At 40.9% G+C, this 18,901-nt stretch overlaps 1 protein-coding gene across 2 annotated transcripts; it reads left to right on the top strand.

Moving 5' to 3' along the window:
• Positions 1 to 252: 252 nt before the first annotated feature.
• On the top strand, positions 253 to 13,452 carry LOC122944612 (gamma-crystallin-3-like). Of its 2 annotated transcripts, none has more exons than XM_044303069.1 (3): positions 253 to 261; positions 9,621 to 9,863; positions 13,177 to 13,452. In XM_044303069.1, the coding sequence occupies exons 1-3, from the start codon at positions 253 to 255 to the stop codon at positions 13,450 to 13,452; spliced, it is 528 nt and encodes a 175-aa protein (XP_044159004.1). The 2 variants fall into 2 exon arrangements, with proteins under 2 accessions (XP_044159004.1, XP_044159003.1); XM_044303068.1 differs by having other exon boundaries at positions 9,621 to 9,872.
• The last annotated feature ends 5,449 nt before the right edge of the window (positions 13,453 to 18,901 follow it).

The raw sequence follows: 18,901 nt of genomic DNA, 5'->3' as shown, positions 1-18,901 counted from the left end.
GACATTCACTAATTCATTCTTCAAATCCTCTCATGTGTTCTATGGATAAAGGGAGAGAATACTATGTTTAGCAAGCAAAGATGAACAAAAGGCTTGTTATATTAAAAAAAAGGACTGTCAGGAACAAATGCTAAACAACAAAAGTTTAAAGCCAACAGAAACGTATGTCTATTTCAGCAAAAGCTCAATATAAAAACTCCTCTTCAACTGATCCATGTGCAACTACCTGCCCTGCATCAAACTCCAGATAACATGGGGAAGGTAAGTGGATTGGCACTAGAATTAGTAACCGTTTCTCCCTTTGAGTGCAGATTGGGCCTCTGCTTATAAGTAGGGATGAGCGAACTCGAACTGTATAGTTCGGGTTCGTACCGAATTTTGGGGTGTCCGTGACACGGACCCGAACCCGGACATTTTCGTAAAAGTCCGGGTTCGGGTTCGGTGTTCGTCGCTTTCTTCGCGCTTTTGTGACGCTTTCTTGGCGCTTTTTGAAAGGCTGCAAAGCAGCCAATCAACAAGCGTCATACTACTTGCCCCAAGAGGCCATCACAGCCATGCCTACTATTGGCATGGCTGTGATTGGCCAGAGCACCATGTGACCCAGCCTCTATTTAAGCTGGAGTCACATAGCGCCGCCCGTCACTCTGCTCTGATTAGCGTAGGGAGAGGTTGCGGCTGCGACAGTAGGGCGAGATTAGGCAGATTAACTCCTCCAAAGGACTTGATTAACTGATCGATCTGCAGCTGTGGATCATTGAGCTGCTGATCCTCAATTGCTCACTGTTTTTAGGCTGCACAGACCGTTTGTCAGTCTCATTTTTCTGGGGTGATCGGCGGCCATTTTGTGTCTTGTGGTGCGCCAGCACAAGCTGCGACCAAGTGCATTTAACCCTCAATGGTGTGGTTGTTTTTTGGCTAAAGCCTACATCAGGGTGAAGCTGTCACACCAAGTGCATTTAACCAGCAATAGTCTGTTCATTTTTTGGCCATATACAAAATCAGGGGCAAGCTGCGCCTGTCACCAAGTGCATTTAACCCTCAATGGTGTGGTTGTTTTTTGGCTAAAGCCTACATCAGGGTGAAGCTGTCACACCAAGTGCATTTAACCAGCAATAGTCTGTTCATTTTTTGGCCATATACAAAATCAGGGGCAAGCTGCGCCTGTCACCAAGTGCATTTAACCCTCAATGGTGTGGTTGTTTTTTGGCTAAAGCCTACATCAGGGTGAAGCTGTCACACCAAGTGCATTTAACCAGCAATAGTCTGTTCATTTTTTGGCCATATACAAAATCAGGGGCAAGCTGCGCCTGTCACCAAGTGCATTTAACCCTCAATGGTGTGGTTGTTTTTTGGCTAAAGCCTACATCAGGGTGAAGCTGTCACACCAAGTGCATTTAACCAGCAATAGTCTGTTCATTTTTTGGCCATATCCCAGTCTAATTCTGTCACTAAATCCATACCGGTCACCCAGCGCCTAAATACTAGGCCTCAAATTTATATCCAGCTAAATCTGTCCCTAGTGCTGTAGCTGGGCGAGTTATTTAGTGTCCGTTCAAGCACATTTCTTGTTCTGGGTTGAAATACAATTCCCAATTTAGCAATTTCATAATTTAGTGGTTCCTGCTATATCAGAGCTCTTTGAAATCTATCCCAAAAAGGGTATATAATATTGAAGGTGCACATAGGGTCATTCAGAGTAACTTCACACACACCCGCTACTGTGTATTTCCAAGTCTAATTCTGTCACTAAATCCATACCGGTGACCCAGCACCTAAATACTAGGCCTCAAATTTAATTCCCTCTAAATCTCTCGTTACCCACCGCTGTACTGTTGTTGCTGGGCAAGATATTTAGTGTCCGTCAAAGCACATTTTTTGTTCTGGGTTGAAGTACAATTCCCAATTTAGCAATTTCATAATTTAGTGGTTTCTGCTATATCAGAGCTATTTGAAATCTATCCCAAAAAGGGTATATAATATTGAAGGTGCACATAGGGTCATTCAGAATAACTTCACACACACCCGCTACTGTGTATTTCCAAGTCTAATTCTGTCACTAAACCCATACCTGTCACCCAGCGCCTAAATACTAGGCCTCAAATTTAAATCCCTCTAAATCTCTCGTTACCGTTGTCCTGTTGTAGCTGGGAAAGTTATTTAGTGCCCGTCAAAGCACATTTTTTGTTCTGGGTTGAAGTACAATTCCCAATTTAGCAATTTCATAATTTAGTGGTTCCTGCTATATCAGAGCTATTTGAAATCTATCCCAAAAAGGGTATATAATATTGAAGGTGCACATAGGGTCATTCAGAATAACTTCACACACACGCTTCTGTGCATTTCCAAGTCTAATTCTGTCACTAAATCCATACCGGTGACCCAGCGCCTAAATACTAGGCCTCAAATTTAATTCCCTCTAAATCTCTCGTTACCCACCGCTGTACTGTTGTTGCTGGGCAAGATATTTAGTGTCCGTCAAAGCACATTTTTTGTTCTGGGTTGAAGTACAATTCCCAATTTAGCAATTTCATAATTTAGTGGTTTCTGCTATATCAGAGCTATTTGAAATCTATCCCAAAAAGGGTATATAATATTGAAGGTGCACATAGGGTCATTCAGAATAACTTCACACACACCCGCTACTGTGTATTTCCAAGTCTAATTCTGTCACTAAACCCATACCTGTCACCCAGCGCCTAAATACTAGGCCTCAAATTTAAATCCCTCTAAATCTCTCGTTACCGTTGTCCTGTTGTAGCTGGGAAAGTTATTTAGTGCCCGTCAAAGCACATTTTTTGTTCTGGGTTGAAGTACAATTCCCAATTTAGCAATTTCATAATTTAGTGGTTCCTGCTATATCAGAGCTATTTGAAATCTATCCCAAAAAGGGTATATAATATTGAAGGTGCACATAGGGTCATTCAGAATAACTTCACACACACGCTTCTGTGCATTTCCAAGTCTAATTCTGTCACTAAATCCATACCGGTGACCCAGCGCCTAAATACTAGGCCTCAAATTTAAATCCCTCTAAATCTCTCGTTACCCACCGCTGTACTGTTGTTGCTGGGCAAGATATTTAGTGTCCGTCAAAGCACATTTTTTGTTCTGGGTTGAAGTACAATTCCCAATTTAGCAATTTCATAATTTAGTGGTTTCTGCTATATCAGAGCTATTTGAAATCTATCCCTAAAAGGGTATATAATATTGAAGGTGCACATAGGGTCATTCAGAATAACTTCACACACACCCGCTACTGTGTATTTCCAAGTCTAATTCTGTCACTAAATCCATACCGGTGACCCAGCGCCTAAATACTAGGCCTCAAATTTAATTCCCTCTAAATCTCTCGTTACCCACCGGTGTACTGTTGTTGCTGGGCAAGATATTTAGTGTCCGTCAAAGCACATTTTTTGTTCTGGGTTGAAGTACAATTCCCAATTTAGCAATTTCATAATTTAGTGGTTTCTGCTATATCAGAGCTATTTGAAATCTATCCCTAAAAGGGTATATAATATTGAAGGTGCACATAGGGTCATTCAGAATAACTTCACACACACCCGCTACTGTGTATTTCCAAGTCTAATTCTGTCACTAAACCCATACCTGTCACCCAGCGCCTAAATACTAGGCCTCAAATTTAAATCCCTCTAAATCTCTCGTTACCGTTGTCCTGTTGTAGCTGGGAAAGTTATTTAGTGCCCGTCAAAGCACATTTTTTGTTCTGGGTTGAAGTACAATTCCCAATTTAGCAATTTCATAATTTAGTGGTTCCTGCTATATCAGAGCTATTTGAAATCTATCCCAAAAAGGGTATATAATATTGAAGGTGCACATTGGGTCATTCAGAATAACTTCACACACACGCTTCTGTGCATTTCCAAGTCTAATTCTGTCACTAAATCCATACCGGTGACCCAGCGCCTAAATACTAGGCCTCAAATTTAATTCCCTCTAAATCTCTCGTTACCCACCGCTGTACTGTTGTTGCTGGGCAAGATATTTAGTGTCCGTCAAAGCACATTTTTTGTTCTGGGTTGAAGTACAATTCCCAATTTAGCAATTTCATAATTTAGTGGTTTCTGCTATATCAGAGCTATTTGAAATCTATCCCTAAAAGGGTATATAATATTGAAGGTGCACATAGGGTCATTCAGAATAACTTCACACACACCCGCTACTGTGTATTTCCAAGTCTAATTCTGTCACTAAATCCATACCGGTGACCCAGCGCCTAAATACTAGGCCTCAAATTTAATTCCCTCTAAATCTCTCGTTACCCACCGCTGTACTGTTGTTGCTGGGCAAGATATTTAGTGTCCGTCAAAGCACATTTTTTGTTCTGGGTTGAAGTACAATTCCCAATTTAGCAATTTCATAATTTAGTGGTTTCTGCTATATCAGAGCTATTTGAAATCTATCCCTAAAAGGGTATATAATATTCAAGGTGCACATTGGGTCATTCAGAATAACTTCACACACACACGCTTCTGTGCATTTCCAAGTCTAATTCTGTCACTAAATCCATACCGGTCACCCAGCGCCTAAATACTAGGCCTCAAACGCAGCCGCCTGTCTACAGCCAATGTGGACAAGCTGACGTTCATAAAAATGAACCAGGCATGGATCCCACAGGATCTGTCCGTCCCTTGTCCAGATTAGACATTAACTACCTCCCCTTAACCATATATTATTGGACTCCAGGGCACTTCCTCATTCAATCCTATTTTTATTTTCATTTTACCATTATATTGCGAGGCTACCCAAAGTTGAATGAACCTCTCCTCTGTCTGGGTGCCGGGGCCTAAATATATGCCAATGGACTGTTCCAATGTTGGGTGATGTGAAGCCTGATTCTCTGCTATGACATGCAGACTGATTCTCTGCTGACATGAAGCCAGATCCTCTGTTACGGGACCTCTCTCCTCTGCCTGTGTGCTGGGCCTAAATTTATGAAAATGGACTCTTACAGTGGTGGGTGACGTGAAGCCTGATTCTCTGCTATGATATGAAGACTGATTCTCTGCTGACATGAAGCCAGATTGTCTGTTACGGGACCTCTCTCCTCTGCCTGGGTGCTGGGCCTAAATATATGCCAATGGACTGTTGCAGTGGTGGCTGACGTGAAGCCTCATTCTCTGCTATGACATGCAGACTGATTCTCTGCTGACATGAAGCCAGATTGTCTGTTACGGGACCTCTCTCCTCTGCCTGGGTGCTGGGTAGTGTTGAGCGCGAATATTCGAAAAGCAAATTTTTTTCGCGAATATCGCAACTTCGCGATTTCGCGAATATTTCGAATATAGTGCTATATATTCGTAAAAACGAATATTCGTTTTTTGTTTTTTCCCCCCCCCACAAAATTACAGTACACATATAATTGATTGTTTCCCAAAGGTCCAACAGCTCAGATCTTACTCACATTGCCTAGAAAGTGATTGAGGCGCGAATCTTCGTAAGGCGATTTTATTAGCGCACATGCGAATATCGGCACGTCCCAGAACAGAGGCAAAGGGCTTTGCATTCATACATTAGTGAATTGAGTTGCGAATCTTCGTAAGGCGATTTTATTAGCGCACATGCGAATATCGGCACGTCCCAGAACAGAGGCAAAGGGCTTTGCATTCATACATTAGTGAATTGAGTTGCGAATCTTCGTAAGGCGATTTTATTAGCGCACATGCGAATATCGGCACGTCCCAGAACAGAGGCAAAGGGCTTTGCATTCATACATTAGTGAATTGAGTTGCGAATCTTCGTAAGGCGATTTTATTAGCGCACATGCGAATATCGGCACGTCCCAGAACAGAGGCAAAGGGCTTTGCATTCATACATTAGTGAATTGAGTTGCGAATCTTCGTAAGGCGATTTTATTAGCGCACATGCGAATATCTACACTTGTCCCAGAACAGAGGCAAAGGGCTTTGCATTCATACATTAGTGATTGAATTGAGCTGCGAATCTTCGTAAGGCGATTTTATTAACGCAAATGCAAATATCTACACTTGTCCCCAGAACAGAGAGGCAAAGGCCTGTGCATTCATATAGTATAGCACCATATTCGCGAATACGTAGAACTTCGTAAAATTCGATTTACGAATATTCGTATTTTTTATTTTACTTTCCACCTTACAGATTACATTGATCTGTACTCTGTCAACTACTGTCATCACCCCCCACTGTATCTCGATTGATTCCCAAAAGTCTCACATTCCCTAGAAAGTGATTGAGTTGCGAATCTTCGTAAGGCGATTTTATTAGCGCACATGCGAATATCTACACTTGTCCCAGAACAGAGGCAAAGGGCTTTGCATTCATACATTAGTGATTGAATTGAGCTGCGAATCTTCGTAAGGCGATTTTATTAACGCAAATGCAAATATCTACACTTGTCCCCAGAACAGAGAGGCAAAGGCCTGTGCATTCATATAGTATAGCACCATATTCGCGAATACGTAGAACTTCGTAAAATTTGATTAACGAAAATTCGTATTTTTTATTTTACTTTCCACCTTACAGATTACATTGATCTGTACTCTGTCAACTACTGTCATCACCCCCCACTGTATCTCGATTGATTCCCAAAAGTCTCACATTCCCTAGAAAGTGATTGAGGTGCGAATCTTCGTAAGGCGATTTTATTAGCGCACATGCGAATATCTACACTTGTCCCAGAACAGAGGCAAAGGGCATTGCATTCATACATTAGTGATTGAATTGAGTTGCGAATCTTCGTAAGGCGATTTCATTAGCGCACATGTGAATTTTGCATAGCATATGTATTATGCGATGCGAAAATTCGAATTATCGCATATGCGAAATAATAACGAATTTGAATAATCGCGAATATTTTACGAATATTCTTTCGAATATTCACAAAATTTCGCGAATTCGAATATGGGACATGCCGCTCAACACTAGTGCTGGGCCTAAATTTATGACAATGGACTGTTGCAGTGGTGGGTGACGTGAAGCCTGATTCTCTGCTATGACATGCAGACTGATTCTCTGCTGACATGAAGCCAGATTGTCTGTTACGGGACCTCTCTCCTCTGCCTGGGTGCTGGGCCTAAATATATGCCAATGGACTGTTGCAGTGGTGGCTGACGTGAAGCCTCATTCTCTGCTATGACATGCAGACTAATTCTCTGCTGACATGAAGACAGATTCTCTGTTACGGGACCTCTCTCCTCTGCCTGGGTGCCGGGGCCTAAATATCTGAGAATGGACTGTTCCAGTGGTGGGTGACGGGAAGCCAGATTCTCTGCTATGGAACCTCTCTCCAATTGATTTTGGTTAATTTTTATTTATTTAATTTTTATTTTTATTCATTTCCCTATCCACATTTGTTTGCAGGGGATTTACCTACATGTTGCTGCCTTTTGCAGCCCTCTAGCTCTTTCCTGGGCTGTTTTACAGCCTTTTTAGTGCCGAAAAGTTCGGGTCCCCATTGACTTCAATGGGGTTCGGGTTCGGGACGAAGTTCGGATCGGGTTCGGATCCCGAACCCGAACATTTCCGGGATGTTCGGCCGAACTTCTCGAACCCGAACATCCAGGTGTTCGCTCAACTCTACTTATAAGGGTTTTAAAGGGGTTGTCTAACTTCAGCAAGTGACATTTATCATGTAGAGAAAGTTAAAACAAAGCATTTACCAATATATTGTTTATTATCCATATTGCTTCCTTTGCTGGCTAAACTCATTCTTGCATCACATTATACATGTCTGGTTTTCATTGTTACAACCACCCTGTCATCCAGCATCGGTGGTCGTGCTTGCACACTAAAGAAAAAAAACACTGGCTTCTCTGGTGGCCGGGACCATAGGAAAGCACATTAACTTTTTTCTATAGTGTGAAAACACGGCCACCAATCCTGGATTGAAGGGAGGTCATAACCATGGAAACGAGACATATATAATGCAATAGAAAAATGAGTCTAACCAGCAAAGGAAGCAATATGGATAATAACAATATATTAGTAAGTGACTTGTAGTAACCTTCTCTAGATGATAAATGCCATTTGCTGAAGTGAGACAACCCCTTTTACCTCTGTCTGAAAGAACAAATATTAATCAATGCTATTTGTTCTCTTTATTTCAACTGCTGAAAATAATCTTCCTTAAACAAAGCTATGAGTGATTTTGTACATATCCCATAGTTATGATGGATACTTAAAGGGTGTCTCTATTTAATTTACCAACCTCATACAGATCGCAAATATGTGTTTTTAAAGAGGCCTCTCAGCAGTCTGCTCTAACAGCGGGGATTTGAGAAACCTTTTAGGGTGTCGATGGATTTTAATGGCAGTCGAAGACTTAACAATAGTCTGTAATATACATTAGTATTGCAGTGCATTATTTAGTCCCCTTGTAGGACTAAGAAAAAAAGTATTAAGAAAAAAAAAGTTTAAAAAAAAATCCACATACAAAACATTTATTTTTTTAATGGAAAAATATAATTAAAAAACATATATAATTGGCATTGTCATATAACATTCATAACAAACCAAACTAGAAAATGATCAGGGTATTTATTTCTCAAGGTAAAGGACATACAAATAAAAAAGCAATAAAAATTTGTATGTATCCCAAAACAGCACCACTTAAACTGGTTCTATAAAAAAGTCCTATATAAATAAGGCTATGCCAATCAATATTATGTATGTGATACATAATGCACTATTTTTTTAAGAAAATGTATAATGTATGAACAAGAATAAGGGGCTAATTTTACTCTACGCAACTGTTGAGTGGAAAATTAATACTTGTTCAGGAAGTTTTGGTTTGTCTATCTGTCTATCTATCTATCTATCACAGTCTATCCATCTATCTATCCATTATTCTATCCATCTAACTAAAGGACAAAACAGTATTTTAACTGGTGCAGGTTAGGCAGGGTGCCAGTGACCATGATCAAGGGATCAGTGTAACTACAAGAAGCTAAAATATCACAGGTCTACTGATATCCAATAAACAGTAGTTTATTCACCCATGTACAGGCATCAATGTATCTTTCCTTTTGTAGGATTTTTTTTAGCTTATTTTTATTTTTCATCTTTCTTCTCCTCTGTCTTTTTCAATAAAAACCCATTACAATAATGCACTGATGCACAACCTTTGGCCCTCCAGCTGTTGCAAAACTACAACTCTCAGCATGCCTAGACAGCCTACAGCTATCAGCCTACAGCAGGGCATGGTGGGAGTTGTATTTTTACAACAGCTGGAGGGCCACAAGTTGGGCATCTCTGCAATAATACAACAAATAGCGTTAAAGTGGCAATCCTTGCATGCCTGAAGTTAAGATAACACTGCCTACATCTGTATATTACTTGCTTTTGGGTGTATGGCAATTAGCACACGAACTATAGAAGTACTCAAGTGGGGCCTGTCCATTATGCTGGGGTGTTGAGGTATCGTGCCTATAACGTGGACCCTTAAATGCGAGCATATAAAAAGTAGAGTGAACAAACCATACACTACTATTTCCTGTCGATAATAGGATCAGGCTTTATTATATAACACTAAATGCACAAATGACCACTATGATTTTTCTTTGCAGGGTACATTGAAAATATTTCAATAAAAATTAACTTTTTTTGGTATATTTTCCTAATTACAGATAATCTTCTATGAAGACAAAGGCTTTCAAGGACGGTCATATGAGTGCAATAGTGACTGCACTGATCTCTCCTCATATTTCAGCCGGTGCAACTCCATTAGAGTAGAAAATGGGAACTGGGTGCTCTATGAATATCCAAATTATAAAGGTCATCAGTATTATTTAAGGAGAGGAGAATATCCTGACTTTCAGCAATGGATGGGATTCAATGACTCTATCAGGTCTTGCCATTTAACACCTCAGGTAAATATTGTTATGTCAAATATTTAACCTCTTATGGACACCTTCCTGACTGAGCCAATTTTGGCAAATTTGACGTGTCACTTTATGCGGTAACTTATGAATGGTTTCACTAATGCAAGCAATTCTGAGACTGTTTTCTCATGATACAATGTGCTTTATGGTAAAGGTAAATTTGAGTCTCTATATATTACCTATATTTATTTTAAAAAATCCCAAATTTAAGGAAAATTGGGAAAAAATTGCTATTTTCTAAATTTGAATTTCTCTGCTGTTAAGACAGATAGTAAAACCTCATAAAATAGTTATTGACCTTTACTATATATCTAATTTATATTTGCATTATTTTGTGAATTTAATTGGATTTATTTTTTCACTACAGTAGAAGGATTAGATTTTTACAAGCAAATTTTCGTAGTAGAAACCACCCATAAATGACCCTAGTTATTCAAAACTGATTGAACAAACGTTGTTAACCTTTTACATGTTTCATAAGAAATCAAGGAAAATGGAGGCAAAATTTCCAAATTTCACTTTTCTTTGCAGATTTTAAATTGTAATAGATTTTTTCCCCCTGTAAGCCAGCAAGGGTTAACAGCCAAGCAAACCTCCATATTTATTAACTTGATTCTGCAGTTTACAGAAACATTCGATATGTAGTCATAAACTGCTCTATGGGCATACTGCAAGGCACAGAAGGAAAGGAGAGACATATGGTTTTTGGAGGGCAGATTTTTCTGGAATGGTTTTTGGGCGCCATGTTACATTTAAAGGCACACTAAGGTACCCCTACAGTGGAAAACCCCAAAAAGTGACACCATTTTGAAAACTACACCCCTCAAAGAATTTATTGAGGAGTTTACAGAGCACTTTGACTCCACAGGCTTTAACACTTGGCTATGGAAATGAAAAATTTTGATTTCTTCCAATAAATAAATAAATAAGCTCCCCATTTTTCATTTTCACAAGAAGTAGCAGGAGAAAAAGCACCACAAATTTTGTTAAGGATTTTCTCCAGGGCAACTCCCCATATGTAGTTGTAAATTGCTGTTTGGGTACATGGCAGGAATCAGAAGAGAAAGAGTGTCATATGGTTTTTGGAGGACAGATTTTGCTGGAATAGTTTATAGGTGCCATGCTGCTATAGATCAGTATATGGAGACGAGTACAGCCATTTTACATGAGTTACATTCGTCAGGAACACCCGTGTCCCTACTGCTGATCGAGAGGGCATAGCTCCAGTACCCATCTGATCAGTGCGCCATACTTGTACAGCAGCTGTCAGAAAGCCTCTTTCAGCTGCGCAGTACGTGTATGGAGGATGTCTGGAATGGGGTTAAAAAAGCCATAGTAAGGCTATATAAGCAGAATATTTTAAAAGTTATAGGTTATAAGGTTATAGAAAGTTCTCTATGTTAATGTTGTTAGGTGCAGGGTGGGAAACCAAGCAATAAGATGATAATAATGAGACCAGTGCAGTTCAAAATAGAACCAGCTTTTGCTGAAGAACCATTGATTCCCCACATATATTCAATTGTAAATACAGGCACGGTGTTTTAACATTCTCAGTAAATTTATGTCTGAATCAAGAGAATAAGCTCTATGGATCTCACGCACTTTCTGTATCTGGCTATGCCTCACTCTAGTCCAGTATTTTTCAAAATAAGTCTCTACAATTACCACTTCAGGTATCTTAAGGAGACCTGCAATCTGTCTCTGTGGTATGACTAGGAACCTTAGGTGTTTAAACCTAGCCAAGGAGCTGTAGCGTCCAATAGCCATAAACACATGCATTACCTTCACAGTCTGTTTTCTCGCATCCTTCAATTTGCCTGCTTAACCATCTGTATATTAGTCCTTTGTTGCACTCGATATTAAATGTTTCTGGAGTTTTTGGACCCCAACTGTTGGCTGCAGATGCTCACAGGGTGCTCACATCCACAAATTCACAGGCCAGCCCTTGCTTAGTAATTGTTGCTAGGACCTGGTCCATCCAGGTCTCACATAAAAGTAAAACTACAGAGTTTTCCTAACCATATATTAGAAAACACAAATTCTGCAAAATCTTATCATTCGCAGTGGTCTTCGTTCGCCACATTAGTTACTAAACAAAGTTTTCTTCAGTAACAGAGAAAAGAGTGAAAAAGGATGGGAACCATATTGCATTCTATCTCTGTTTTCATGGGGTTACTGGTTCTTATTGGATAGATGCAGTTTGTGCACAAAGACATTTCAGGCAATGTTCCATGGCAAAAATATGCAAATCAGCTTTTATCAGTCAAACCAAAGATTCCTCCAAAAGGAAGGTGCTACCCCCTGTTTTGGCTAATGTGAGTTCAAGTACATATTTTTTTCCCCATGGAGCATGTTTGAGCATACCTCTTCTTCAAAATCGGACATATCTAGATTCCGCTCGGAGACAAGGGGAAGGGAATGTGGGAGAAAATTAAAAGACAAAGACTGATAGGCACAACCATTATTGTAGGCTTGTATAGTTTAGACCAGGCATCCTCAAAGTGTGGCCCTCCAGCTGTTGTAAAACTACAACTCCCACAATGCCCTGCTGTAGGATGATACCTGTAGGCTGTTCGGGCATGCTGGGAGTTGTAGTTTTGCAACAGCTGGAGGGCCGCAGTTTGAGGAGGCCTGGTTTAGACCCTTTAACCAGGACTGCAGCCTCAGAAGAAATTTATTTTGGGATCGGATGCCCAATCCCCCAAAGGATACTTGTAGAAGAGAGAAATCTGGTCAGCACAAACTCACTGGTAGAGACAGTCTTAAAGAGCAGCTACAGTTCTTCTTTATTCTTTATCACGTTATTTTGAGTCATGATTAAAAATAACCTGATGAAGGGGACTTCTGGATCCCCGAAATGCGTTGTTTTTATGAACATGCACTACCTTCAAATTAAGACGAACTGTACCTGATCTGTAAGACCGTCTCTACCAGTGATTTTGTGCTTGACCAGAATTCTCTGTTCTATGAGAATACCTATTGACACCTATTGTGTCTCTTTGATGAGAACCAGTATCCCTAAGACATTGCAGTTAGACAACTAGGACTGCTAAGCAGTGATAAGTGGCAAGAACCCTGAAACAACTGTTTACAGTGAATATATAAAATACTATGAATAGGGTAGTGGACTTCTAAGACTCAAAAGTTCTGGCTTGGAGCCACCATATCTATCCTAATAAAGATTTTTAGGCTGGAGTAAATAAAAAGGGAAGGTGACAGGTCTTGTGTTTATGATATATTATATTTTGCTTAATGCATACAGTGGCACACTTTTTTGTTTCATTTTTTTTTTTTTTTACAGCATCGTGGTCCTTTCATAATTAGAGTGTATGAAAAGGAAGACTTCAAAGGCCAAATGATGGAGTTTACTGAAGATTGTCCCCATGTATTTGAGCAATTCCACTATCGTGACATTCATTCATGCAATGTCTTGGATGGTCAGTGGGTTTTCTATGAAGAACCCAACTTTAGAGGACGTCAGTATTATCTTACACCTAGAGAGTACAGGAAATACAGCGACTGGGGAGCCACAAACTCCAGAGTTGGTTCCTTTAGAAGAGTACAGAATGTGTATTAAACCATTACAATTAAAAGAAAGCACCAAAAATGTGTTTTTATAAATAAAACAGAGATGATTACTTGACTTTGTGTTTCTAATTTAATGTTTTATATATATATATATATATATATATATATATATATATATGTTCAGCAGTCACATTTCATATCACAAGTTATGGAGTGGCAAGAACATTTTCCTCTAATAAGGGGCAACTGGCTACCACCTCATAGGGGGTTTTCACTTCCACTGAATCAATACAGTAGAATTGGAGGCTGGACCAAATGGACCATCAACTATGTAACACAATATACTGTACACACATATAATATCACTATATACTGTACACTGCTTAATCTATGTTATATACTGTAATCATACATTATACTGCTTTATACAACTATTTACTTTTATTTTATGTTACTTTCATATAGTGCTGACATATTCCACAATAATTTATAGACATTAATATAATTTGGTGTCCCCAGTAGAGCTTACAATTTAAGATTTATATCAGTATGTCTTTGGAGCGTGGAAAGAAATCCAAGCAAACACAGGAAGAACATACAAACTCCATGAAGATGTCGTCCTTGGTCAGATTCAAACTTAGGACCTCAGTGCTGCACGGCAAAAAGTGCTAACTACTGAGGCATAGCTTTGACATAAAAAACAAAAAAACAGCTTAAAGGGGTTGTCCAGGTTCAGAGCTGAACCCGGACATCCCTCCATTTTCACCCCGACAGCCCCCCTGACATGAGCATCGGAGCAGTTCATGCTCCGATGCTCTCCTTTGCCCTGCGCTAAATCGCGCAGGGCAAAGGCATTTTTCTGAGTTCCGGTGACATACCAGGCTCTCTATGGGGCTGACAGGCAGCCCGGTGACGTCACCGGCACTGATGGGCGGGATTTGGCTCTTCCCTAGCCAGTAAAACGGCTAGGGCAGAGCTAAAGCCCGCCCCTCAGAGCCGGTGACGTCACCGAACACACTGCTGGGCGGAAGTTACCGCCCGGCAGTGTGTTATTGAAAACACAAGAGCCCATGCCCTGCGCGATCTAGCGCAGGGCACGGGAGCGCATCGGAGCATTAGATGCTCCGATGACAGGCTCAGGAGGGCTGCCGGGGTGAAAATAAGAGTATGTCCGGGTTCAGCTCTGAACCCGGACAACCCCTTTAAGTCTGAGCCAAATTTCAGGCTCTGACTAGCTCATAAATGCTTATAATGAGTTTGTATCTGTTTATAAAAACAGACATAAATTACATTATTAGATTTATAATTCATTATGACAGCGGCATGCCTAAGATGTTTGACACCCGGGTCGGGTTCTTTCTCTGGCACCCCTTCCCCAAATACGTTAAAAAAATTGTACCCCCTCACAGTAGTATTGCCCTCACTGTACAATACTCACAGTAGTTTTGCCCAGATATGTACCCCCTCATGGTAGTTATGCCCACACTGTGCCTCCTTACAGTATTTATGCCCTCACTGTACAAATTTCACACTAGTTATGCCCATATTGTGCCCCCTTAAAGTACTTATCCCTTCATTGTGCCCCAATTCACAGTAGTTACTGTATGCCCTCATTGCGCACCCTCACAGTACTTATGCCCTCTCTGTGTCCCTTTCACAATAGTAATTCCTTATCTGTGCCCCCTTCACAGTTGTAATGCTCACTTTGTGCCTCCCTCACAGTAGTTATGCCCTCTCTGTGCCCCTTTCACAGTAGTAATGCCCTATTTGTGCCCCCTTTACAGTTGTAATGCCCTCTCTGTGCCCCATAACAGTAATAATGCCCTCTGTGCCCCTTCACAGTAGTAATGCCCATTGTGCCCCCTTCACAGTAATAAAGCCCACTCAGTGCCCCATAACAGTTATGCCCACCCCTTCACATGAGTAGTGCTTTCTGTGCCCCCTTCATAGTAGTAATGCCCATTGTGCCCTTTCATAGTAGTAATGCCCATTGTGTCCCCTTCATAGTAGTAATGGCCATTGTGCCCCCTTCATAGAATTAATGCCCATTGTACCCCATTAATAGCAATAATGACCTTTGTGCCCATTTAATTGTAATAATGCTCATTGTGCCCCCTACAAATAGTAATGCCCATTGTGCTCCTTTTGTAGTACTAATACCCATTGTGCCCCCTTCACAGTAGTAATTACCATTGTGCTCCTTTCGTAGTAGTAATGTCCATTGTTCCCCCTTCACAGTAGTTATGGCCATTGTGCCACCTTCATAGTAATAATGCTCATTGTATCCCATTTATAGTAGTAATGCCCTTTGTGCCCCCTCCATAGTAGTAATGCCCATTGTGCCTCCCCCATACTACAAACCGGATTCCAAAAAAGTTGGGACACTAAACAAATTGTGAATAAAAACTGAATACAATGATGTGGAGATGGCAAATGTCCATATTATATTTGTAATAGAACGTAGATGACAGATCAAATGTTTAATCCGAGTAAATGTATTATTTTAAACGAAAAATATGTTGATTTAAATTTTCACGGTGTCAACAAATCCCCAAAAAGTTGGGACAAGTAGCAATAAGAGGCTGGAAAAAGTAAATTTGAGCATAACGAAGAGCTGGAAGACCAATTAACACTAATTAGGTCAATTGGCAACATGATTGGGTATAAAAAGAGCTTCTCAGAGTGGCAGTGTCTCTCAGAAGCCAGGATGGGCAGAGGATCACCGATTCCCACAATGTTGCGCAGAAAGATAGTGGAGCAATATCAAAAAGGTGTTACCCAGCAAAAAATTGCAAAGACTTTGCATCTATCATCATCAACTGTGCATAACATCATCCGAAGATTCAGAGAATCTGGAACAATCTCTGTCCATAAGGGTCAAGGCCGTAAAACCATACTGGATGCCCGTGATCTCCGGGCCCTTAAACAACACTGCACCACAAACAGGAATGCTACTGTAAAGGAAATCACAGAATGGGCTCAGGAATACTTCCAGAAACCATTGTCAGTGAACACAATCCACCGTGCCATCCGCCGTTGCCAGCTGAAACTCTACAATGCAAAGAAGAAGCTATTTCTAAGCAAGATCCACAAGCTCAGGCGTCTTCACTGGGCCAGGGATCATTTAAAATGGAGTGTGGCAAAATGGAAGACTGTTCCGTGGTCAGACGAGTCACGATTCGAAGTTCTTTTTGGAAATCTGGGACGCCATGTCATCCGGACCAAAGAGGAGAAGGACAACCCAAGTTGTTATCAATAGGGATGAGCGAACTCGAACTGTATAGTTCGGGTTCGTACCGAATTTTGGGGTGTCCGTGACACGGACCCGAACCCGGACATTTTCGTAAAAGTCCGGGTTCGGGTTCGGTGTTCGTCGCTTTCTTCGCGCTTTTGTGACGCTTTCTTGGCGCTTTTTGAAAGGCTGCAAAGCAGCCAATCAACAAGCGTCATACTACTTGCCCCAAGAGGCCATCACAGCCATGCCTACTATTGGCATGGCTGTGATTGGCCAGAGCACCATGTGACCCAGCCTCTATTTAAGCTGGAGTCACATAGCGCCGCCCGTCACTCTGCTCTGATTAGCGTAGGGAGAGGTTGCGGCTGCGACAGTAGGGCGAGATTAGGCAGATTAACTCCTCCAAAGGACTTGATTAACTGATCGATCTGCAGCTGTGGATCATTGAGCTGCTGATCCTCAATTGCTCACTGTTTTTAGGCTGCACAGACCGTTTGTCAGTCTCATTTTTCTGGGGTGATCGGCGGCCATTTTGTGTCTTGTGGTGCGCCAGCACAAGCTGCGACCAAGTGCATTTAACCCTCAATGGTGTGGTTGTTTTTTGGCTAAAGCCTACATCAGGGTGAAGCTGTCACACCAAGTGCATTTAACCAGCAATAGTCTGTTCATTTTTTGGCCATATACAAAATCAGGGGCAAGCTGCGCCTGTCACCAAGTGCATTTAACCCTCAATGGTGTGGTTGTTTTTTGGCTAAAGCCTACATCAGGGTGAAGCTGTCACACCAAGTGCATTTAACCAGCAATAGTCTGTTCATTTTTTGGCCATATACAAAATCAGGGGCAAGCTGCGCCTGTCACCAAGTGCATTTAACCCTCAATGGTGTGGTTGTTTTTTGGCTAAAGCCTACATCAGGGTGAAGCTGTCACACCAAGTGCATTTAACCAGCAATAGTCTGTTCATTTTTTGGCCATATACAAAATCAGGGGCAAGCTGCGCCTGTCACCAAGTGCATTTAACCCTCAATGGTGTGGTTGTTTTTTGGCTAAAGCCTACATCAGGGTGAAGCTGTCACACCAAGTGCATTTAACCAGCAATAGTCTGTTCATTTTTTGGCCATATCCCAGTCTAATTCTGTCACTAAATCCATACCGGTCACCCAGCGCCTAAATACTAGGCCTCAAATTTATATCCAGCTAAATCTGTCCCTAGTGCTGTAGCTGGGCGAGTTATTTAGTGTCCGTTCAAGCACATTTCTTGTTCTGGGTTGAAATACAATTCCCAATTTAGCAATTTCATAATTTAGTGGTTCCTGCTATATCAGAGCTATTTGAAATCTATCCCAAAAAGGGTATATAATATTGAAGGTGCACATTGGGTCATTCAGAATAACTTCACACACACCCGCTACTGTGTATTTCCAAGTCTAATTCTGTCACTAAACCCATACCTGTCACCCAGCGCCTAAATACTAGGCCTCAAATTTAAATCCCTCTAAATCTCTCGTTACCCACCGCTGTACTGTTGTTGCTGGGCAAGATATTTAGTGTCCGTCAAAGCACATTTTTTGTTCTGGGTTGAAGTACAATTCCCAATTTAGCAATTTCATAATTTAGTGGTTTCTGCTATATCAGAGCTATTTGAAATCTATCCCTAAAAGGGTATATAATATTGAAGGTGCACATAGGGTCATTCAGAATAACTTCACACACACGCTTCTGTGCATTTCCAAGTCTAATTCTGTCACTAAATCCATACCGGTGACCCAGCGCCTAAATACTAGGCCTCAAATTTAAATCCCTCTAAATCTCTCGTTACCCACCACTGTACTGTTGTTGCTGGGCAAGATATTTAGTGTCCGTCAAAGCACATTTTTTGTTCTGGGTTGAAGTACAATTCCCAATTTAGCAATTTCATAATTTAGTGGTTTCTGCTATATCAGAGCTATTTGAAATCTATCCCTAAAAGGGTATATAATATTGAAGGTGCACATAGGGTCATTCAGAATAACTTCACACACACGCTTCTGTGCATTTCCAAGTCTAATTCTGTCACTAAATCCATACCGGTGACCCAGCGCCTAAATACTAGGCCTCAAATTTAAATCCCTCTAAATCTCTCGTTACCCACCGCTGTACTGTTGTTGCTGGGCAAGATATTTAGTGTCCGTCAAAGCACATTTTTTGTTCTGGGTTGAAGTACAATTCCCAATTTAGCAATTTCATAATTTAGTGGTTTCTGCTATATCAGAGCTATTTGAAATCT

The sequence above is a fragment of the Bufo gargarizans genome, chromosome 8, assembly GCF_014858855.1.
Source record: "Bufo gargarizans isolate SCDJY-AF-19 chromosome 8, ASM1485885v1, whole genome shotgun sequence".
Taxonomy (NCBI): Eukaryota; Metazoa; Chordata; class Amphibia; order Anura; family Bufonidae; genus Bufo; species Bufo gargarizans.
The sequence above is the reverse complement of the archived record's forward strand: the minus strand, read 5'-3'. Positions and strand labels throughout refer to the sequence as shown.